The sequence below is a fragment of the Loxodonta africana genome, chromosome 13 (assembly GCF_030014295.1).
Source record: "Loxodonta africana isolate mLoxAfr1 chromosome 13, mLoxAfr1.hap2, whole genome shotgun sequence".
Lineage (NCBI taxonomy): Eukaryota > Metazoa > Chordata > Mammalia > Proboscidea > Elephantidae > Loxodonta > Loxodonta africana.
The window spans coordinates 10,136,557-10,160,751 of NC_087354.1; the positions used below are offsets into that span (position 1 = coordinate 10,136,557).

At 40.6% G+C, this 24,195-nt stretch overlaps 1 protein-coding gene across 1 annotated transcript in view; it reads left to right on the forward strand.

The window, feature by feature from the left end:
• TRPM1 (transient receptor potential cation channel subfamily M member 1) overlaps window positions 1-24,195 on the forward strand; it is a 138,142-nt gene that overhangs the window by 71,723 nt on the left and 42,224 nt on the right. The window contains exons 14-17 of the mRNA XM_064296180.1: window positions 767-907; window positions 2,190-2,219; window positions 7,499-7,791; window positions 9,327-9,555. Of these exons, the coding sequence (XP_064152250.1) occupies window positions 767-907; window positions 2,190-2,219; window positions 7,499-7,791; window positions 9,327-9,555 (693 nt within the window). The remainder of the gene's footprint in view (window positions 1-766; window positions 908-2,189; window positions 2,220-7,498; window positions 7,792-9,326; window positions 9,556-24,195) is intronic.

The following is a 24,195-nucleotide window of genomic DNA, read 5'->3' on the forward strand; positions in this document are numbered from 1 at the left end:
AATCTGAGCTCCAGACCCTGCAAGCACTGCCAAAGCACCTTGTCATCAGAAGTCATCTGCTGTCACAAAGGAGGTCTCACGCCAGCCTCACAATGCCACTTTCTCTGTGTTTACACATTCGAACTACAGACCACCCTGTCCAAGCCCGTGAACACGCCCAGCTATCTACCCTACAGACACGTGGCTTCCTAGTGAATGCATCGTCCCCCTCAGTCACATGATGATTGACTATTGTTTAATCCCCCATCAGTTGCATTAACTGACGCAAGTTGGGGCTGAGGTGTGTGGTGAATTCCACATCGCTAATGTATTCTTAAGGAGCCATGGTAGCACAGTAGGTAGGTGCTCAGCTGCTAACAGGCAGGTTGACGGTTCGAACCCACCAGCTGCTCCAAGGGAGAAAGATGTGGCAGTCTGCTTCCGTAAGATTTACAGCCTTGGAAACCCTATGGGGCACGTCTTCTCTGTCCTACAGTGTCGCTGTGAGTTGAAATAGACTTGATGGCAGTGGCTTTGGTTTGAAATGTATTCTTGGAGTCCCTGGGTGGTGCAGACAATGTGTTTGGCGGCTGATCGAAAGGCTATAGGTTTGAGTCCAGAGGTGCCTCAGAAGAAAAGCCTGGCAATCTTACTTCCAAAAAATCAGCCATTGAAAACCCTACGGAGCACAGTTCTACTCTGACACATGGAGTCAGAGTCGACTTAAAGGCAACTGGCTTTTTAAAATGTATTTTATAGGTACTCAGACCAAACCTCCTTCTTACAGGGAAACCTTCCACCTGATTACCACATCAGCCTCATCGACATAGGGCTTGTGCTGGAGTACCTCATGGGAGGAGCCTACCGCTGCAACTACACTCGGAAAAGTTTTCGGACCCTTTACAACAACTTGTTTGGACCAAAGAGGGTAGAACTAAGTTAACCTGTAGTGTTCTGTGGTTTTGGGAACCACATTGGGTTCCTTGCTGCCTTTTTCAATAATCAACTTTTTCAAAGCTAAACTGATCACTCCGCCCCCAAGCACACCTGCCTTCCTTCTCCTAAAATGACTCTTAGGTGTGAAGCCTCCCATCCTAACAGACTCATCACCCCACCGCCAAGCACACCTGCCTTCCTCCTTCTACAATGACTCTTAGGTGTGAAGTCTTCCATCCTAAGAGACAAACTGATCACTCCACCCCCAAGCACACCTGCCTTCCTCCTCCTACAATGACTCTTAGGTGTGAAGCCTCCCATCCTAACAGACAGATTCATCACTCCACCCCCATGCACACCTGCCTTCCTCCTCCTACAATGACTCTTAGGTGTGAAACCTTCCATCCTAACAGACAAACTCATCACTCCACCCCCAATCACACCTGCCTTCCTCCTCCTACAATGACTTATAGGTGTGAAGCCTCGCCATCCTGGAAGGTGCCCCGGCTTGTGCATTGAGTCACTCTCCTTCACCTGCTTAGAGAGTCACACAGCACAGCCCATCATTTGCACATGCCCTCCTTCCTTTGTCCGTGGTAGCCTTCCTCCTGGGCTCCCTTGCTGCCATTCTTGCCCTCTCTAATCTGTCCTTGCTCTGTAGCTTCCATAATCCTCCAAAGCCAGGGACATGATGGCACTTGTCCTTCTCAAAAGTTCCCAGTGCCCCCCCGCCATGGGGAATCACGGTCAAGCTCATTATCTCAACATCTGAGGCTTTCCAGCAGCAGCAGCCGTCCTGCCCCATCGTGGTGGACCACTCCTACGTCCATCCCGCAGACCTCTGCTAAAGTCAAATTGAGTTTATGTTCCTGCCATGTCTTTCCCCTTGATCAGGGCCTTTCAAAATCCTACTGTTATCACAAGCCCTTCTCAAATGGTAGGCCCTTCTTGAAGTGACCCTGTCCCTCCTACTTAGAGCCCTGTAGCCCTGTGTCTAGATTTCTGTTCCAGAACGCCTTTGGTTCTGCCTGGAATAAGGGTCATTTCGGTGCATCCATTTCTCCTCAGCTGACTTCTGCTGACAGAAGCAGAGTTTTCACATTAAAACATTTGCCTTCCTTGGATGTTATCATTAATTGTTAATGATACAAAGTCCTTTTTAGTCTATTATTAGTCTACTAGTAACCTTAATATCACTGATGTTCTACTTACATGACTACTATTATCATCAGTAATCTGTGTAAATTGATTTGTTTTCCCCTTTCTTTTCATAGCCTAAAGCTCTTAAACTTCTGGGAATGGAAGTAAGTAGGAATTCTTTTCAATAGTTTTATGATCTCTTGATTAGATATCTGTAGTCATCTTAGTTTTGTATTTGTTTAACACAATTCAAACAAGTTTGTTTTCCAGGAATAAACCCACTATGTTACTCCCCAAAATCTACTTAGATGATTTATCCAAATTATACGAAGGTCATACACCTAAGAAAGGCTAAAACTACCCAGTTCTTTTTATTAACAAAACCGTGATTTGGAAAGCAGGCAAAGATTAAACTAAAAAAAAAAATGCTACTTACACATGCAAAAATCACAAATAATACCAAAAAGAAATTCAATAGAATATTTTTAAAGTCCTAAACAAGTAATTAAAATCTTTCAGGAATGAAAATACAACTTACTGTCAGTAGCTCTTTAATATATTACATCGTATCGATAAGTCAAAAAAGGAAAAAAACTGTGACATTGTCGGTTTTCAATAGACACTGAAAAGGAATTTGACAAGAGGTAAAACACATTCTTCAATTTAAACAAACGAAAAAAAAAGTTAGCTTGCTAGGAAGATAACGGTAAAGTAAAATTACTTTCTTGATGTGACTAAATGATGTGGCTCCTTCCAGAGAGAGGACACCCAGCACCGAGCAGGGAAGCACTGGGCTCATTTCTGTTAAAATCCAGAGGAAGACAAGGTACCCACTATGGTGGCATCATTATCCCTGTTGCAGGACAAGGCTCCTCAGCTTGGGACCAAGTCCTGTGTAGGTTCTTGCCTTCTACTGACCAAGAATGACCAGGAGAGGCTCAGAAGTCCCACACGCACAAAGGTTTATTAGTGACAGAGAAAAAAACAAAACAAAACAAAACAAAAAAAGCTCGCGAGGGAAGGATGGAGAGGGGCTTCTACTACACTAGCCTCCAGTCTCTCTCTGAATGGAGGTTTTCTTGGAGTTTATAAAGGGTTTTAGGCGGGGAGGATCTCATGTTTTATTCATTGCTTTCTGGGGGAAAAGGTGGGGCTTTTGGAGAAATAGAGGGGTTCAGAAATTAGGTGGGTGCGCATCTGGAATCCAAAGTGGAATCAGTTTGGACAGTGTCACGTCATCACTGCGCAGTCTCAGTGGCCACTTGACAAGACTGTAAGGTCGCACCCATTCTCACTGCACATGCCCTGGGGATCGGCTGATTCTGTTCATCTTTGGAAAACAGCTTGTAGGGAAGATATGTTGAACTTCATGCGTCAGAGTCCAGGATGTGGGTTATCTTGTAACACCAACCCCTATGGTGGGGTCCTGAAAAACAACTTACAAGAGAGAGATGCAGGACGCCACCCCCATAGTGGGGTCCTGAAAAACAACTTGAGAGAGATATGCAGGACGCGACCCCCACAGTGGGGTCCTGAAAAACAGCTTGGGAGAGAGATATTGTAAGACTTTGTGCATCATGGGCTGAATGTGTGGGTTGTCTCGTAACATTCCCCGCGGGATATAGTCCCAGATCAACGGGCCTGTTATTCCGGCCTTGAGGCTCTGGAGCCTTCTGTTACTGTCTCATCCCCACTAGATTTTTTAAATGTTCTGGAAGTTCTAAGGCCTGAAAAAAATATATAAATGATAAAGAAAAAATATCTAAAAAGTGGAGAAAATTATTATCTGCAAAAAATATTGTATATTTAGAAAACCCAAGAAAATCAGTGAAATCTCCCTCACGAGAGGACAAAGGAACACAGAAAAAATCTTACCTGGGAAGGTATGAAGCATATATTTTAAAATACCAAAGGACTAGATATGAAAATATTTAAATTATTGATTAAAAAAAATACCCTAACACCAAATATTAAGACTGCCTATTATAAAGGATCTTCTCAAATAAATTCATGAGTTTATGGCATCTCAATTTCTGTATGGATTCAGGCAGAAGATTTTATTATGTGTTCACGATTAAGCTTGATCTTTAGCACCAGTGTATCCTCATTGTTGGACTTTTGTTACTATAAGGATTATGGTACGAAACTTCCATAGTTCCCTATTTTTCAAACTCTTTATGTCATATGGGATTATCTGTCCCATGAAGGTTGGATAGAACTTGCCTATAAAATAGCTTGGGCTTTGTCCTATTTATTAAGTGTATATCTTTGACTCATGAGTTGGAATCAACTCGTCGGCAACAGGTTTAGTTTTTTTGGATCTTTGACTCATAGGGTCTCTATGAGTTGGAATTTACTCAGCGGCAACTGGTTTTCCTTATCTTTGACTACCTTATAATAACTTCTGTAACTATGAGTTTGTGCAGGCTTTCTGTCTTCAAAAGTCAACTTTAGTCATTTATATTTTCCTAGAAAATAATTTATTTTATCTAAATGTTAAAGATCATGAGTATAAACTTTTACATAGTACTCTAATCTTTTCAATCTCGTTGTCTTTATTTTGTGCATTCCTTGTTCCAATTTTTAAATTTATATATATTTTTTTCCCTTAACTATACTTGCCTGGTGGTATAGTGGTTAAGTGCTACAGCTGCTAACCAAGAGGTTGGCAGTTCGAATCTGCCAGGCGCTCCTTGGAAACTCTATCAGGCGGTTCTACTCTGTCCTATAAGGTCGCTATGAGTCAGAATCGACTTGACGGCAGTGGGTTTGGTTTTGGTTTTATACTTGCCTACATATTTGATTGTCATTTTTACTTTATCAAGCAACTTTCTTTTTTCTGTTTTCTATTTTATTAATGTCTGTTTTTTATTGTTATTCATTCCTTCCATATACTTTCTATACAGTTACTATGTTCTTACTGACTCAACTCAAAAGAGAAATTCACTCATTTTCAACGTCCTTTGTATTCTAATAAATGCATTAAAGATGTAAATTTTTTCTAGAGCATTGTTTTCATGGTAGCCCAGGGGTTTGGCCATTCATTGCTAAATAGTTTATAACTTCCTCGTTAATCTAAAAGTCGTTTAGAAGCGTGTTTAAAATTTTCCAGTTGTCATAATTTCTAATTTTATTCCATGAATGTAAACTATATGCTTTCCGTTTTTTGGAATTTGTTGAGAGGAAATCTCCGAGGAAGTGGTGTTGATTTCTTTCACTGATACATGCATGTTTGAAACACATATGCTCTCTCTTCATTGGGTACGATTCTTACGTTTATCTGTCAGATCAGACTTCTTAGGTATGTTATTCAATTTGTTTCTCTGTTCACTGTTTTTTTAACGTTCATTTCCATATGAGGTGCGTCTAGACTCTTACCATGATTTTGAATGAGTCAATTTCTCCTTGTACTTCCAGCTCAGAGCCATTACGCTTTCACTGGGTTGTTTCTCTTGCTCTTACTGATTTGTGGAAGTCTTTGCATGTTAAAGAAATTAATCCCTTCTTTGTTATATTCTCTCTCTAGCATTCTTATAATTGTTTTAAAAGAATTGCATGCAATCAATATTTCCATAATATTAAACATTATTGAAAGCCTGGCTTGAAAGAACTTATTTTACCACACTTTGTTAGTCGTTCATTAGTTTTATTATATATTCCTGAAAACAAAGCTGTAATTATTTTTAAATATATGTGGATTTTTAACCTATATAGACAAACCAACCCACTGAAATCAAACTCACTGCCGTCGAGTCGATTCCTATTCATAGCGACCCTATAGGACAGAGTAGAACTGCCCTGTAGAGTTTCCAAGGAGCGCCTGGTCGATTGCAACTGTCAACGTCTTGGTTAAGAGCCATAGCACTTAACCACTACGCCACCAGGGTTCCCATATAGAGAAACCTTCCCTAAAATTACTGCGACTTGTTGTAGTTTTACTGTGACAAAACCATACATACCTACAAAGGTAAAACAAAAACATTTAAATCTGAGGTCAGACAGTATACTTTCAATTAAAATATTATAATAGCTCATTATAATTGTATAAAAATTGGATCAGTTGTGAAACAACACTTGACAGGAACTGGAGAACCAGGCTCCGCCCAGGCTCTAGTCCCTTCCAGCTGGGTGAATGTGGGCAACTCTGAGCCACCGTTTTCTCTTTTGAGGGAATGGAAGAAATTCATAGCCTGCCAGAGTGGTTATAAGAATAAAGGCAGATCATTGATGGGAAAGCTCATTGCAAAAGAGCAAATATCTATTTCTATTATTACCTTTAGTGCTAAAATCTTGGCCCGAAATAGTCTAAGCCCCCACAAGTTTCCAGGCTACTCCCAAGTCTCCACTCCTGAGCTGTTTTTCTTAGGATTCTGCTCCATTTTCAGAACCATCCCTTGTAATTATTTTAGGAAATGGGAAATGTTTGTGTTCCAATTGTAGCACACACATGAAAGGATAGCACTCATGCAAAATTCAACGTTTGCTTTCTTAAAATACTAGTAGCAAAACCTAAAACATTTTTCTCCATTGCCTTTTATATTTTTCCTGTTGACTCATGGTTCAGCTGTGTCAGGCAAATGAGCAATGACACTTCACTGTGCTGAAGGACTTCCCTGAAGAAAACAACTACGGCCTCTTTGCCTCTCCCACAGCGCTACTTGTATTTTATGTTATCACTGTAGTTTTAGCAGCATCTCCTCAGTTAATGGCTTCTGGAAAAAAAGCTTAACCCACAGGTATGAGGTATTCAAATAGTGGTCCACCTTTTCAGTTCCTTCAGTTTTAGATGATTTTCAAGAGAATAACTATATCTAGTGGGCAGGACTTCAAACTAGTTCTTCCCAGTTCAATTATGGCTAAGGAAGTAAAACCGGAATAGACACGAATTTTTAAAATTTGAGTGAACTGGAACAATAACCAGAACAGGAAAAATTACGAGTTGAATCCCTGCTAGTAACCTACTCTCCCTCTTAGAAAACAAGGGCCGTGTATTTGTTGCATAGCAACCAAATGTCTTGCCTGTTGGATTTTGAGCAGAGTCAGAAACAGTTGTGCCCTGCTCAAAGACGGCAGCTGACCATGCCACTTCTGTGTGTCGCTCTCCAGTCCTGCCAATAATCCAATCTCAAGCATCAGTCTCCTGAAAGGGCTCACTATGCCTCTTCTGAGTCTCCCATTCCAAGGCTTCAACTCATAAATTTCCCCATTCCAGTTATTGTTCCAGATTACCCAAATTGTATTCAGGTCTGTTCCAGTATTGCTTCGTTGGCCATGACTGAACTGGTTCAAACCAGTTCAAAGCCCTGCTAGTGGGAACTTAAGATATGCTTATCAAGCCTCTTTATTACCTATGGGAAAAAAGTTTTTCTTTTTGGCAGTTGTTCAGAAACCCTTTGTTGCACATTTATAGCCAACCGTGAAAAACATGCTCTTCTTCCCTCAGGATGATGAACCTCCAGCCAAAGGGAAGAAGAAGAAAAAGAAGAAAAAGGAGGAAGAGATTGACATTGACGTGGATGACCCTGCTGTGAGCCGTTTCCAGTACCCCTTCCATGAGCTGATGGTGTGGGCTGTGCTGATGAAACGCCAAAAGATGGCCGTCTTCCTCTGGCAGCGAGGCGAGGAGAGCATGGCCAAGGCCCTCGTGGCCTGCAAGCTCTACAAATCCATGGCCCACGAGTCCTCTGAGAGTGAACTGGTGGATGACATCTCCCAGGACTTGGACAACAATTCAAAGTTAGTGTCTAGAGAGAACTTACAGACCAAGAGACTGTTGTCCTGAGTACTTGTTCCTTTGGGGGAGAGGTGGCAAAATGTACTTCTGACTTAAATAAATTATGTCTAATGCTTGTTCCTGAATCGCTTTGTCCATCATATCAATATTTTTCCTGATGCTCCTCTGAGGTGTTCCTAAGTTTCTGGATGATCCTTGTTTTCATTTACTGACATTTTAATGCAAAGAAAGGAAACGAATTTCCATAAGGAAACATACATTGAAGAGGGGTATAATTTTATAGACACCTGAACTTGAGTCATATACAGGCACCTCTGCCAACATCTAACATCTTTGTGTTCTAAAGCATGCTGCTTTTATTTTGGACTGGATGGGTCCCAGAATTATTAGTTGATTTCTAAACATTAGGAAGTGAATGCTGTCTAAAAGCCAAGATGTGTTCACCTACTTCAGCAGGGTGCATAGATGTCACCCCTCTGCTTCCTAGACAACTCACACAATGAGGGGTCACCTGCAGCTGGGAGGACCCAAGGCCAGAAGGTACTGCGAAGAAGCAATCTTCTTCTGGGAAGAGAAGGCAATTCCCTCACATAATGCCACCCTTCTTCTTCCTTCAGCTCATAAATGGAATAAAATCTTCTGTAAAATGGAAGAGCAAAAACAGAGGCTGATGATCAGCATGGGAAGATATCTTAGCCACACTCCACAAAAAAAAAAAAAAAAAAAAGTTAGGACTGGAAATGTTTATGGCTAGTATCAGATATTTAAATTGTGGTCATGTGGAAAAGGAAGAGGTTTTAGGTTCAAAATTCCTCTCGTAACACCTTCTCTGCCGTACCCCACCCCTCATCACCACCACCCCAGCATTAGGTCCTCCCTTTCTCATCTGGGACCCCTTCTCTGTCGTGGCATGAGAATATTGACTCCTCCTGGAGTGAAGTGTTATTGATGAGTAACATACACACAGAGAGGACATGTATGCTAAACGCAAGGCTGACGACTGCTCCCAGACAGAACACACGCATAGGACCAACACCTGACCAAGAAACAGAGCCCACGCTCCAAGCCTTCTCTGTGTCCTCTGTCAGTCCTCACCCCTCTTCCCACCCTTCCCAGGTAGCACTATTCTCACCTCCAACCCCACATGGGCTGGTTTTGAATTCGCCTTTGTTATCTTTTCTGTCTGTGTCCCTGTTCTGCGAACTCTTTGAGGGAAGCAATTTCATCTTCTCCTCTCTGTGTCCCAGGGGCCTGAAGGACAGATGTTGGGGTCAACCTAAAGTTCTATTTGCAGTAAGAGCAGTCCCACACTGGAGTCAGCCCCAGCCTGGCTGAGCGCACAGCCCCATCCCTTGCCAGGCTGCCAGCAGCCAAGGAGGTACCCTGTGAGCTTCTTGCTTTGCAGAAGACAATCACAGCCCCTTCCAATCAAGGACTTTCCATCCTGTGGCTCCATAATGTCACTATAGACACATCTCTCTAAAAAAGAGCTGTGGCCACTCCCGCTTCACTGACTATTCCTTTTCTTTTTCCTCAGAGACTTTGGCCAGCTTGCTGTGGAGTTGTTGGACCAGTCCTATAAGCATGACGAGCAGATCGCCATGAAACTTCTGACTTACGAGCTGAAAAACTGGAGCAACTCCACCTGCCTCAAGCTGGCTGTCGCAGCCAAACACCGAGACTTCATAGCCCACACCTGCAGCCAGATGCTGTTAACCGATATGTGGATGGGAAGGCTGCGGATGAGGAAGAACCCCGGTCTAAAGGTATGCGTGCCATAGGTGTTAGGCTAACAAGAATGACAATTGACACCTGTTGAGCACCTACTCTGGGCCAGATTGAGCTAAACACTTCCTGTGGATTATTTCACTGAGTCCCTTCAACAACCCCATGAGGCAGATCCTATAGATGAAGAAGCTGAAGCTTTCACATTATAATTTACCTAACGGCTTAGCTGGTAAAGATGTGGGTCCAGGACTTAAACCCAGGTGGTCTAATGCCAGAACCTGATCTAACCACCATGCTTGGCTTACAGAGCTCCCTGGCCACATAATTCCTGAATATAGTCAATGTGCCTAAAATGGAGGCCACCATAACTAATCATGCACCCTTGGATAGGCCACACACCTGCCATTCAAGCAGGGACTTGAACTATATTTTTACAGATCCCTTTTCAACTCTAAAATGGTGTGATATTACTTTAATCACAGACGTGTTTATTACATGGAATTCATGAGAGGATATGAATCTATGAAAGGATTCGAAAAGGCTGTAGTAGTGATAAAATTGTATTGAGACCAAATCCTTGCTCTGCTATTTACTGCTCTTAAATACTAGGCTATCTTCAAAAGAGATTCTATTCTTCAGATAGTCCAGCTAGGTATGGCAGTATCATATCTAATGAGATTGTTATAAGGATAAAGAAAAGACAACATGTGTTATACTGTATAGCATGGTGTCTGGCAAATAGAAAGCAGTTTCTTAAAAATACGAGCACTATTTCTAACTATACAATTCTATATAATGAACTAAGTTGATATTTTACATAACTTTGCATATTAATAAATAGTTTTCAGAATACCAAGAATAAAGAGAAGATCCTAAAGCTTTTAAAGAAAATAAAACAGATCACTGCAAAAGAATGAACATCGTATTGGTATCAGACTTTTCATCAATAATACTGAAACCTAGAGGGCAGTGGAACAAGGCCTTCATAGTTATGAGGGGAAAAAAAATTGGGAACCTGGATTTTTTTGCCCAAGCCAGCTATTTAAAAACATAAGGTTTGAATATCTATTTACTATAGGCAGGAACTCAAACTATATACTTTTTACATACATATTCAGAAAAATTACTTCAGCAGGTATTCCAGGAAAAGAAAGGTGAAAGTTACAAGAAACAAAGATGGTGGGGAATGCCTGTATGAAAGCTGTGCAACAGGATGAAAAGGGAATCAGACCAAATGAAGACAAGAAGTCAGTGGGGTCCAAAAAGAAAGTACTCAGGAGGAATAGAAATGGTTCCAATAAATAGGTAGGATGACTAAGGAGCTACAAAATATCTGGGGAATGGTTTGGGAAACAAAAACAGTTTATAATCTTAAAAAGAAAATAGAAGGAGAATCATAAATCCCAGGAAAAACAAAAAACTGCACACAAAATTTAAGGCCCAGTTATGATTAAAATTAAAAGTTGGAATGATTTTGTGTAATTAGTAGAGTGGAAAAAAAAAAAAGGGCCATCTGACCTTTGATACCAGGAACATGTTCCTTTAGTGGCACTGGAATTCTGTATTAGAATTGTAATCACAGCACACCATGTGGCAGTACAATAAACCATGTTTATATAGTAATAAAGATAAATGCGTTTTACTGGTTTCCAGCATTTAGGATAAATAATCCCATAGACAAACTATTGCAGAATTAAATATGGTTACTGTCTTAGTCATCTATAACAGAAATACCACAAGTGGATGGCTTTAACAAAGAGAAGTTTATTCTCTCACAGTCCAGGAGGCTAGAAGTCCAAATTCAGGGTGCCATCTCCAGGGGAAGGCTTTCTCTCTCTGTCAGCTCTGGAGGGAGGTCCTTGTCGTCACTCTTCCCTTGGTCTGGGAGCAATTCAGTGCAGGAACCTCAGGTCCAAAGGATGCAGTCTGCTCCTGGCACTGCTTTCTTGGTGGTATGAGATCCCCATGTCTCTCTGCTCGCTTCTCTCTTTTATATCTCAAAAGAGATTGGCTTAAAACACTACCTAATGTTGTAGACCTCATCAGCATAGTTGCCGCTAATCAATCTTATTACATCATAGTGATAGGATTTACAACATATAGGGAAATCACATCAGAAGATAAAATGGTAGACAATCATACAAGGGAATCATGACCTAGCCAAGCTGACAGACACTTTTGGGGGACACGATTCAATCCACGACAGTTCCTAAAGAGAATACAAATGTTATCAAGTATAACGATATAAAAGTAAAGGTACAACTGAAAAAAAACTGGGTGGTAGAAGCGGGAAAGAAGAAATGGTGAAAAGGATAACCAGTTGCTATCAAGTTGACCCCAACTTATGGCACCCTATGCGTGTCAAAGTAGAACTATGCTCCGTAGGGTTTTCAATGGCTGATTTTTGGAAGTAGATCTGCAGGCCTTTCTTCTGAGGTGCCTCTGGATGGACTCGAACCAACCGTTTGGTTAGCAGCTGAGCACATTAACCATTTGTACCACCCAGGGACTCTGGTGAAAAGGATGATATCCACATATTATAAAGTGGAGGTCAAGAGACTCTCAAATGTTGTTGAAACAAAAGATAGACACTTCAGTTTACTATGTGACATCACAAAGCCAATTTTGTAGGAGCTGAAAATACTGCTGTGGCTATTAATAAGTGGGGAGGGAAGGCGGGATGGGATGAGGTAAGATAAAGTCTTATCTAAGATTAGGATGTCAGCAGATAATACTTAAGTTAACAAAGAAATAGCAATATAAGATATTGCTTCTATTGTGAAGAGATATGGAAGGATCAATAAGAACTAAAAACCAAACCATTGCCATTGAGTCGATTCCAACTCATAGTGACCCTATAGGACAATAAGGCTTCCAAGGAGCACCTGGTGGATTTGAACTGCCAACCCTTTGGTTAGCAGCTGTAGCACTTAACCACTACACCACCAGGGTTTCCAGAACTAAAAGCAGAAATAGTTAAAAGGGATTGTCTCAAAACACAATTCAAAAAAAATTTTCCTGAAGAAAAATGATAGGAAACTACATGCTGAAAGAACACATTGTGAACCTGAGAATATCAACCCATAACAACCAACATCAAGACATATTTAAGCAAATGTGGCACTGAATATTAAAGAAAAAGAAAAAGCTTTTGAAATTCTAGACAAGAAGACTAAGTGACTTATAAGGGAAAGAAAATTAGATTATCATCAGATTTTCAACAGCAGCCATTTATTTTTTTAAAAATGGCGTATCATATTTAAGACACTTGCAGAAAGAAAATGTGACTGTCAATATAAAGGACACACACAAACTATTACAACATGCAAGACCTCAGGGGAATATTGTTCCCAGGAATCCATCCTGAAGAACCTATTAGAGAATGAGCTTCCAACAACCAAGATGACCAGGGAGGCATCAACATAAGGGCTATTGGTAAGCATCGCATATGTATTTAACTGTAGTGCAAAGACTAAATGAGGATTAAAAGGGAGAGAATATAGTATATAATGGCTGTATGATCTGATAGTGTACATATACTACAACAATAAAAATGGGGGGAGAATGGGCAGTTCCTATGCAAAAAAAAATTTTTAACTGTTTTCAGTAGTCATAATTGATAGTAGTAACATTAACATTGTTAATGTTAACTGTAAAGTTAAAATAAATGAGTAATTATGGGGTATTTAAATGTCATCATCCCCTATGTCCATGAGAACTAGAAGCCAGCTTGGAACAAAGGGAAATACAGATGCAAACCAGAAAACAGTAAGTAGACAGCCTGCAGTCCTAAATTTTAATTGGCAGTATCCACATGAATGTATTCCTAGTTCTGACCACTGAAAAGACTCAGAAGCAATGGCCAAGTAGCTATGTGCATCCCCAGTGCCAAGATTGTGGCCTTTGTGATGATTAAGGCTGTGTGTCAGTCAGTTTGGCTGGGCCATGATTCTCAGTGGTTTGACAGTTATGTAATGATGTAGTCTGGCAGTTACATAATGATGTAGTCATCCTCTATGATGCAATCTGATGTGATCAGCGAGTCAGTTGTAAGGGAAGTTTCCTCAGGGGCGTGCCCTGCATTCAACATATATATGCACGTTCTGGCAGCTTGCTTGCTTGCTCTGGCTCCGGCACCTGGCTTGTCATCATCTGACCTCTGGTTCTTGGGACTAAGGCAGCTGCCTTCATCTTACCTGCCAATCTTGGGATTTGTCAGCCTCTGCAGTCTGTGAGCCAGCAGCCTGCTGTCTTACCTGCCAATCTTGGATTCATCAGCCTCCACAGCTAATGAGTCAGCAGCACCTGACGTCTGACCTGCCAATCTTGGGTTCATCAGCCAAATGAGTTAGGAGAAACCTCCAGCCTGATGCCTGACCTACAGACTTGGGACTTGCCACCCTCTCCAACCCCATGAGCCATTTCCTTGAGATAAATCTCTCTATATATGTATGTATATGCAGAGAGAGAGAGAGAGTTTTTCTCTCTGGTTTTGCTTCTGTAGAGAATCCAGCCGATGGCAGTCTTAAAATACCATTTCCTGCTAATAGAAACCAGGACGTTTTAGAGAAATGGCTGAGTGGGAAATATACAAGATGAACCTGGAACATCTTGCACACCAGGTAGCAAAGATGCTATCAAAGACCACTAGGGTCTCTGTTGCATAGTGACTGGGGTCTTAAAAGCTAGCAAGTAGCCATTCAAGATACAACAGTTGGTCTCCATTCACCTGAAGCAACAGAGGAAGAATGAGTGTCAGGAGTTGGAGGAGGAAATTGAATATGTGTCTGGTTGCCTCCATGAACAGCTGCCTCCACTGCCATTAGACCAGAACTGGATGGTGCCCGGTTACCATTACTGAACATTTTGATCAAAGATTCTATAGTAATCCTGATCAAAAGAGGATAGAAATGCAGAACAGAATTTCAAATTCTCAATGGAATCCAGACTTTCTGAAGCCATTGAGACTGTGTGAGCCCCCAAAACTATTGCCCTGAGATAATCTTTAAACCTTGAACTAAAACTATCCCGTGAAGTCTTCTTTGAACCAAAAGAGATAGCTTATTTTATTTAGTAAAGTACATCTGCTTTGAGCATTGTGCTCTTCTAAAGAATTATCTATGTGCGATCAAACTGATAACTGCAACTTGAAAGTTGGGTGGAAACTTAGGGGGCAGTGAATTTAAGTGATGGTGGTGGAATAATGTGGAAAAGAATAGAGAGAATGGTATCACAACTTGAAGATGTGTAACCAGTGTCACTGAATTGGACATGTAGAAATTGTTGAAATGATTTGTCTTTGGCTGTGTGTATTTTCACCAAAAAGAATTAATTTTTTTAATTTCAAGAAACAAACAAAGACCACTAGGATCAACTAGAAGGACTCAAAGAGGTTCCACTGCCCAACGATGGTACATTTTGAGTCTCAATAGTATTCATAATTGCAGTGCATTGAAACGTATCAAATGTGTTTAAATCCATGAGTTCAACACAATGTATTTAAAAAACCAAGTCACCTTCAGTGGATGATAGGAAACCAATTCATTATCTTGTAAAATGGTAAATAAAGGGAAAGAATCAAGAATTTATCCTGTATTTCCCATATAAACTATCACTGGGTAACCACCTAATAAATGGAGGAATCATTTCTTTATAAAATTATTCCAAATAATAAATGAAAAAGAAATGATAGAATTTGCAACACTCAGTGAATCTGGCATTGAGCATTACTGACAGCTAACATCACCAAAAGAGAGACAATCTGCCTCCTGATGAAGACGTACAACATCTACAGCCTTGCTAAAGGGTTCAGACCTGAGTCTGATCAGACCTCTACATCCAGCTGCCAAGGACAGAAGACTGAGGACAGGGGAGCATGTTGAAGTGCACATGAGTATGCAATTGCCCAATTCCACTCTGGGAAACACTACAGGTCTAAATCCTCAGGGTTTTCAGCAAATTGTAAGGAAATCTGCATATTAAGATAGAATTAACCTACAACATATATGAAAATTAACTCAGAATGGATCAGTGACCTAAACAGAAGAACTGAAACCATAAAACTCTTAGAAGAAAACATAGAGGTAAAGCTTCAAGACTTTGTTTTTGACAATGAATTCTTAGATATGACACCAACAGCATAAGCAGGAGAAGAAAAGATAAATTGGCTTCATCAAAATTAAAAACTTTCATTCATCAAAGGACTCTATCAACAAAATCAAGCGACAACCTCCAAAATGGAAGAAAATATTTGGTAACCACATATCCGATAAGGGTTTAACATCCAGAACATATAAAGAACTCCTACAACTCAAGAACAAGATTCAAACGACTCACTAAAAATGGGCAAATCACAATAGCAAAAAGACAGAAACAACCCAAGTGCCCAACAATGGATGAATAGATAACAAACGCAGTACATCATACAGTAGAATACTACATGGCCATAAAGCATGATGGTCAGTCCTCAAAACATCTTGTGACATAGATGAGTCTGGAGGATGTTATGCTGAGTGAAATAAGTCAATCACAAAAGGACAAATACTGTACTTTTATAAGCAGACAAGAATAGATATATATACAGAGACCAACGCTCGCTGGTGTTACCAGCAATGAGGAGGGTAGCATAGAATGTGGGTGAAGTGCACACAGCTTGACCAAGGTGGATGATGTCACTATGAAGTGCACAGGAGCAAAGGGTGTTTTTGGTAAAGGATATGACAAATATAATTTTGCCACAACACAAACAGCCACCGAAAAACGTGTGTGGTTATACAAATATGTATGTAGGCATATGTGCATATAGGTATGAAAAGATGTGCACAGATAGATGTAACTATAGGCATATGTATACATGCATGTATATTCATAGACATAATAGACCACGTAAGGGACACAGTTACAGATACTTCTTAGATATAACCAAATACCTCATAAGGTTAATTTTCTGGGTTTGAGGGCTTAGGACCATAGTCTCATGGGACAACTCAATTTATTGGTATAACATAGTTCCTAAAACTTATGTTCTACATCTCAGTGTGGCGAGTAGTGTCTGGGGTCTTAAAAAGCTTGTGAGTAGCCACCTAAAATACAACTATTCGTCTCTACTTATCCAGAACAAAAGGGAAAGAAGGAAATGAAAGACTCAGAGAAGAAAATAGTCTACAGGACCAATAGTCTACATGAACCACAATCTCATCTACGCTGAGACCTGAAAAAACTAGACGGTACCCGGCTACCACTACTGACCATTCTGATCAGGATCACAATAAATGGCTTCTGACAGAATGGGAGAAAAATGTGGAACAGAACTCAAGTTCTTAAAAAGTTCAGACTTACTGGACTGGCTGTGCAAACACCCAGAGTTAGAAAAGGTAAGAACACGCTCAACATTTCTCAAGCTGAAAGAATTGAAGGGAAAATTCAAGCCTCGGGTTGCACTATTGAAGTATTCTATGGGCAAAAAAAGAAATTGAACGATGCAAGAAGCATCAAAGGAAGATGGAAAGAATATGGAGTCGCTATATATATGATCAAGAACCACTGACACTTCACCGCACTGAAGGCACTCGCGAAAAAACAAGCCTCCAGGAATCAACAGAATAGCAGTTGAGGTGCTTCAACAAATAGATGCAAAGCTGGAAGCACTTATTCATTTTATGTCAAGAAATTTGGAAGATAGCTGGCCAACCGACTAGAAGAGTTTCATGTTCGTGCCTATTCCAAAGAAAGGTGATCAAACAGAATGCAGAAATTATTAAATAATATCATTAATATCATATGCTAGCAAAATTTCGATAAAGATAATTCAAAAACAGCTGCAGCCATACAATGACAGGAATCTGCCAGAAGTTCAAGCCAAACCTAGAAGAGGATGTGGAATGAGGGATATCATTGCTGATGTCAGATGGATCTTGGCTGAATGCAGAGAATACCAGAAAGAGGTTTACCTGTGTTTTATTGATAATACAAAGGCATTCAATTATATGGATCATAACAAATTATGGATAACATTGTGAAGAAGGGGAATTCCAAGACATTTAATTGTGCTCGTGCGGAACCTGTGCATGGACCAAGAGGCAGCTGTTCAAACAGAAAAAGGGGGTACTTCATGGTTTAAAATCAGAAAAACCGTGCAAGATGGTTGTATCCTTTCACCTTAGTTATTCAATCTGTATGCTGAGCAAATAACCCAAGAAGCTGGACTATGTGAAGAGTAACATGGCGTCAGAACTGGATGAAGACTCATAATAACCTGCAATATGCAGATGACACAGCCTTGCTTGCTGAAAGTGAAGATGACTTGAAGCACTCACTGATGAAGGTCAAAGACAACAGCCTTCAATATGGATTACAACTGATCATAAAGAAAACAAAAATCCTCACAACTGGACCAGTAAACAACATCATGATAAATGGCAAAGAAATTGAAGTTGTCAAGGATTTCAGTCTGCTTGGATCAACAATAAATGCCCTTGGAAGTAGCAGTCAAGAAATTAAACAATGTACTGCCTTGGGCAAATCTGCTGTGAAAGACCTCTTCAAAGTTTTAAAAAGCAAAGATGTCACTAAGATGCACTTGACCCAAGCCATGGTCTTTTGATTGCCTCAGTTGCAAGTGAAAGCTGGACAATGAATAAAGAAGACCAAAAAAGAATTGACACATTTGAATTGTGGTGTTGGCAAAGAATATTGAATACACCATGTACTACAGAAGGACAATTGAGATGTCTCGACAAACAGATGCAGCACTGGAGGTGCTCACTCATCTATGCCAGAAATATGGAAGACAGCTTCCTGGCCAACTGACTGGAAGAGATCCATATTTATGCCTATTCCCAAGAAAGGTGACCCAACAGAATGTGGAAATTATAGACCAATACCATTAATATCACACACAAGCAAAATTTTGCTGAAGATCATTCAAAAGCGACTGCAGCAGTGTATCAACAGGGAACTGCCAGAAATTCAGGCTGGTTTCAGAAGAGGATGTGGAACCAGGGATATCATTGCTGATGTCAGATGGATCCTGGCTGAAAGCAGAGAATACCAGAAGAATGTTTACCTGTGTTTTATTGATTATGCAAAGGCATTTGACTGTGTGGATCATAACAAACTATGGATAACACTGCGAAGAATGAGAATTCCAGAACACTTAACTGTGCTCATGAGGAACCTTTACATAGATAAAGAGGCAGTTGTTCGGACAGAACAAGGGGATACTGATTGGTTTAAAGTCAGGAAAGCTGTGCGTCAGGGTTGTATTCTTTCATCATACCTATTTAATCTGTATGCTGAACAAATAATACGAGAAGCTGGACTACATGAAGAAGAACAGGGCATCAAGATTGGAGGAAGACTCATTAACAACCTGTGTTATGCAGATGACACAACCTTGCTTGCTGAAAGTGAAGAGGACTTGAAGCACTTGCTAATGAAGATCAAAGACCACAGCCTTCAGTATGGATTACACCTCAACATAAAAAAAAAAAAATTAAGAAACCAAAAATCCTCACAACTGGACCAATGAGCAGCATCATGATAAATGGAGAAAAGATTGAAGTTGTCAAGGATTTCATTTTACTTGGATCCACAATCAACAGCCATGGAAGGAGCAGTCAAGAAATCAAAAGACGCATTGCATCGGGCAAATCTGCTGCAAAGGACCTCTTCAAAGTGTTGAAGAGCAAAGATGTCACCCTGAAGACTAAGGTGCACCTGACCCAGGCCATGGTATTTTCAATCACATCATATGCATGTGAAAGCTGGACAATGAATAAGGAAGACTGAAGAAGAGTTGACGCCTTTGAATTGTGGTGTTGGCGAAGAATACTGAATATACCATGCACTGCCAAAAGAACGAACAAATCTATCTTGGAAGAAGTACGGCCAGAATGCTCCTTAGAAGCAAGGATGGCGAGACTGCGTCTTACATACTTTAGACGTGTTGTCAGGAAGGATCAGTCCCTGGAGAAGGACATCATGCTTGGCAGAGTACAGGGTCAGTGGAAAAGAGGAAGACCCTCAACAAGGTGGATTGACACAGTGGCTGCAACAATGAGCTCAAGCATAACAATGATTGTAAGGATGGCACAGGACCGGGCAGTGTTTCGTTCTGTTGTGCGTAGGGTCGCTATGAGTCGGAACCGACTCGACGGCACCTAACAACAACAACGACATGGAAGGACAAATAAATCAGTCTTGGAAGAAGTACAGCCAGAATGCTCCTTAGAAGCAAAACTGGCAAGACTTCATTTTGCTTACTTTGAACACATCATCAGGAAAGACCAATTGCTAGAAAAGGACATCATGTTTGGTAAAGCAGAGGGTCAGACAGTGAAAACGAGGGAAACCCTCCATGAGACAGACTGACACAGTGGCTGCGACAATGGGCTGAAACATACCAAAGTTTGTGAAGATGGTGCAGGACTGTGCGACTTTTTGTTCTGTTGTATCCTTTTGTTGTATTGTCTTCCGGTTTGTTCACAGCTGACTCAATGGCAACTAACAACAACATACAAAATATTATCATTTCAATGTGTGATCTGTATTAATGAAATAGTTTATATTCTTTTTTATGTGCTAAGTCTTAGAAATCCAGGGGGTATTTTACACTTACAACACATCTCAATTTGGACTAGTCACATTTCGAGTGTTCAATATCAACATGTGCTTCATGGAATCAAGTCGACTGCATCTGTGGAAAGAGACAATGGAAAAGCTCAGTTTGAATCTAGGAATACAAGCTCAGGTGATAAAATGATAAAAGATTGGAAGGAATTGCTTACTTAAAAGTCAGGATGGTGGTTCCTTTTAGAGAAGGGGACTGCGATGGCAACAAGGCACACAGAGGGACTTCCAGGGTGGCTGACAAGGCTCAACTTTGTGAACCAGTTATGATTACAAGCATGCTCATCTTACAACAATTCATTACTCTATGCCTTCCTTTTCTGTGCTTTTTTTCATATATGTGCTTTATTTTATAACAAAAAGGTTTTAAAAAGCGTGCCTTTGGGGAGCACGATTGGAGACCGGAAGAACTAGATAGTACCCAGCTACCACTACTGACCATTCTGATCAGGACCTCTGATCAGAGGGATGGGGCAGGAGACTGTTCCTGTTAAAATATTAATAAATAAAATTCAGAAAAGAGGCCCAGGTTGTTATTATTTCCTTCTGTTTTACTTAATGCTCCTTTTTTTGAAAATATTATGTATACCAAAAGATATGAATATGTTTAAGCATTAGATTTCCCTCATATCATTTGTACATTTGCAAGGTAAAAATATAATTATTTTAAAGTACAGATTGTTTGGATTGTTCTTTTAAATTTAATTTTTTGGATAAAAGTCAATTGCCCTCAAGTCGATTCCAACTTATGGTGACCACATGTGTGTCAGGGTAGAATTGGGCTCCTTAGGGTTTTCAACGGCTGATTTTTCATAAGTATATCACCAGCCCTTTCCTGCGAGGCATCTCTGAACGGACTTGAACCTCCAACCTTTCAGCTGCTAAAAGCGTGTTAACCGTTTGTACCACACAAGGATTCAAGTTTTTGGAGAGGTAATATGAAATGTACATGGTTCAAAAAACAAGAAAGTATTTAGAAGTGTAAGTGACCAGTCTCGCTCCTGCTCCTGGCCCCCATCTGCCCTGCTCTGGTCCAGTGGTAACCACTGATATTTGTTTCTTGTGTATCCTTGCATATATAAAACTAAGATGAATAATAGTCTCATTATTTTCTCTTTTCACAACAGTTGGGTGCTCACCGTTGCACACCTTGTATCCTGGAGATCTTCCCACAGTATTACATACGTGTTAGCTCATTCTTTCCCAGCTGGATTGTGTTCCATTCTGCACATGGATCAATGCCTATTTAGCCAGGCCCCGCTGAGGCAGTGGAGGGCCCTCCCATCTGGTGGTGTTACGCTCGGTGCTACAGTGAATACACTCGGACACAAATCGTGTCTCGCATGTCTGTTAAAGGTCCAGAAGCCAGACGTGAAGCTGGTGGCCAAAAGGGTATACGCACTTGTGATTTTGATAGCTTTACCAAACCTCCTTGGAAGGAGTTGTAGCGATTTACACGCCCACGGGCCGTCAGGGACCACCTGTTTCTCCACTCTCTCACCAACAGAGAGGGTAACCAAGCTTCCCAGTTTTCCAGCCTGATGGGAAGCTGACATCTCCATGTAGTGACTATGCATTATCTCACTACGAGTGAGGATAGGCATCTTTTTGTGTGAGTATGAGTGTGTTTTGGTTCATAACTTTTGCTCATTTTTATGTTGGGTTGTTGGAATATTTATCAGCTTCTAGGAGCTCCTTTTATATTGAACGATTAGCCCATAGTCTGTGACATGAGCTGTGAATATGCTTTCCTATGAGTTGTTTTTGACTTGGGTTTTTTTTTTTTTTTTTTTCCTGTGCGGAAGCTTGTGACTTTTAAGTTTCAAACACATTGGCCTTTTTCGATTGTTTCTGGATTTTGAGACATGATTAGAAAGAAAGGCCTTCCCCGACACAAGGAGCCCCCGTGGCTCAGTGGTTTAAGTCCTCAGCTGCTAACCAAAAGATCTGCAGTTCGAACCCACAAGCCACTCTGAGGGAGAAAGATACGACAGTCTGCTTCCATAAAGATTTACAGCCTCAGGGATCCTATGGCGCAGTTGTGTCCTCTAGGGTCACTGTGAGCCGGAATCAACTCGACAGCACTGGGTTTTTGGTTTGGTTTCCCCCACGCACTTACGAAAGAATTCTTCTGTGATTACTTTTAGATCTTTTAGGCTCTCTCTTCCTTTTTTCCCCCTATATAATCTTCAATATGATTGGAATTCATTCTGGTGTGTGTGTAAGCTATGGACCAAATCTTACTTATTTTCTAGATGAGCACCCAGTTTCCAGACACCATTTATTAATTAGTCTTTTATCTTGTGATTTGAGGTGATAATCTTATCATATACTAACTTCCTATGTGTATTTGAGTCTATTTTGAAACTCTCTATCCTATTCCATTGTTTAGTCTATTCATGTGCATATATCACACTGTTTTAATTACAAGCATACCTCGGAGACATTGCAGGTTAGGTTCCAGACCACTGTAATAAAGCAAATATCTCAATAAAGCAAGCCACATGCATTTTTTGGTTTCCCAATGTATATTAAAGTTATGTTTACACTGTACTGTAGTCTATTAAGTGGGCAATGCATTATGTCTAAAAAAGCAATGCACATACCTTAACTAAAAAGTGCTTTATTGCTAAAAAATGCTAACCATTGTCCAAGCCTTCAGCAAGTTGTAATCTTTTTGCTGGTGGAGGGTCTTGCCTCAGTTTTGATGGCTGCTGACTGATGAGGGTGGTGGCTGCTGAAGGCTGGGTTGACTGGCAATTTCTTAAAATAAGACAACAACGAAGTTTTTCACATCAATTAACTCTTCCTTTCACAAAAGATTTCTTTGTAGCATTCCACGCTGTTTGATAGCATTTTACTCATAGCAAAACGTCTTTCAAAATTGAAGTCAGTCCTCTCAAACTCTGCCACTGCTTTATCAAATAAGTTTGTGTAATATTCTAAATCCTTTGTTGTCGTTTCAACAATGTTCACGGCATCTTCACCAGGAGTAGATTCCATCTCAAGATACCTTTTTCTTCCGTCATCCATAAGAAGCAACTCCTCATCCATTAACATTTCATCGTGAGATTGCAGCCATTCAGTCACATCTCCAGGCTCCACTCCTAATTCTAGCTCTCTGGCTGTTTCCACCACATCTGCAGTTTCTTCCTCCACTGAAGTCTTGAACCCCTCAAAGTCATCTATGAGGGTTGGAATCAACTTCCTCCAACCCCCTGTTAATGTTTGTATTTTGACCTACCATGAATCATGAGTGTTCTTAATGGCATCTAAAACAACATATCCTTTCCAGAAGGTTTCCAATTTACTTTGCCCAGCTCCATCAGAAGAATCACTATCTATGGCAGCTATAACCTTACGAAACGTATTTCTTAAATAATCAGATGTGAAAGTTGAAATTACTCCTTGACCCGTGGACTGCAGAATGGATATTGTGTTACCAGGCATTAAAACAACATTAATCTTGTAGAGTTCCATCGGAGCTCTTGGGTGACCAGGTGCACTGTCAATGATCAGTAATATTTTGAAAGGAATCACTTTTTCTGAGCAGTAGGTCTCAACCATGGGCTTAAAATATTCAGCAAATCATGTTGTAAACAGAGGTGCTTTCACCCAGGCTTTGTTGTTCCATTTACTGAGCACAGGCAGAGTAGATTTAGCATAATTCTTAAAGGCCCTAGATTTTCAGAATGCTAAATGAGCATTGTTCAACTTAAAGTCACCAGCTGCGTTATCCCCTAACAAGCTGCTTTGAAGCCAGGCACTGACTTCTCCTCTCTAGCTATGAAAGTCCTAGGTGGCATCTTCTTCCAATATAAGGCTGTTTTGTCTACATTGAAAATCTGTTGTTTAGTGTAGCCACCTTCATGAATTATCTTAGCTAGGTCTTCTGGATAACTCGCTGCAGCTTCTACATCAGCACTTTCTTGCACTTTTATGTTATGCAGACGGGTTCTTTCCTTAAGCCTCATGAACCAACCTCTGCTAGCTTCAAACTTTCCTTCTGCAGCTTTCTTACCTCTCTCAGCCTTAATACTTGAAGAGAG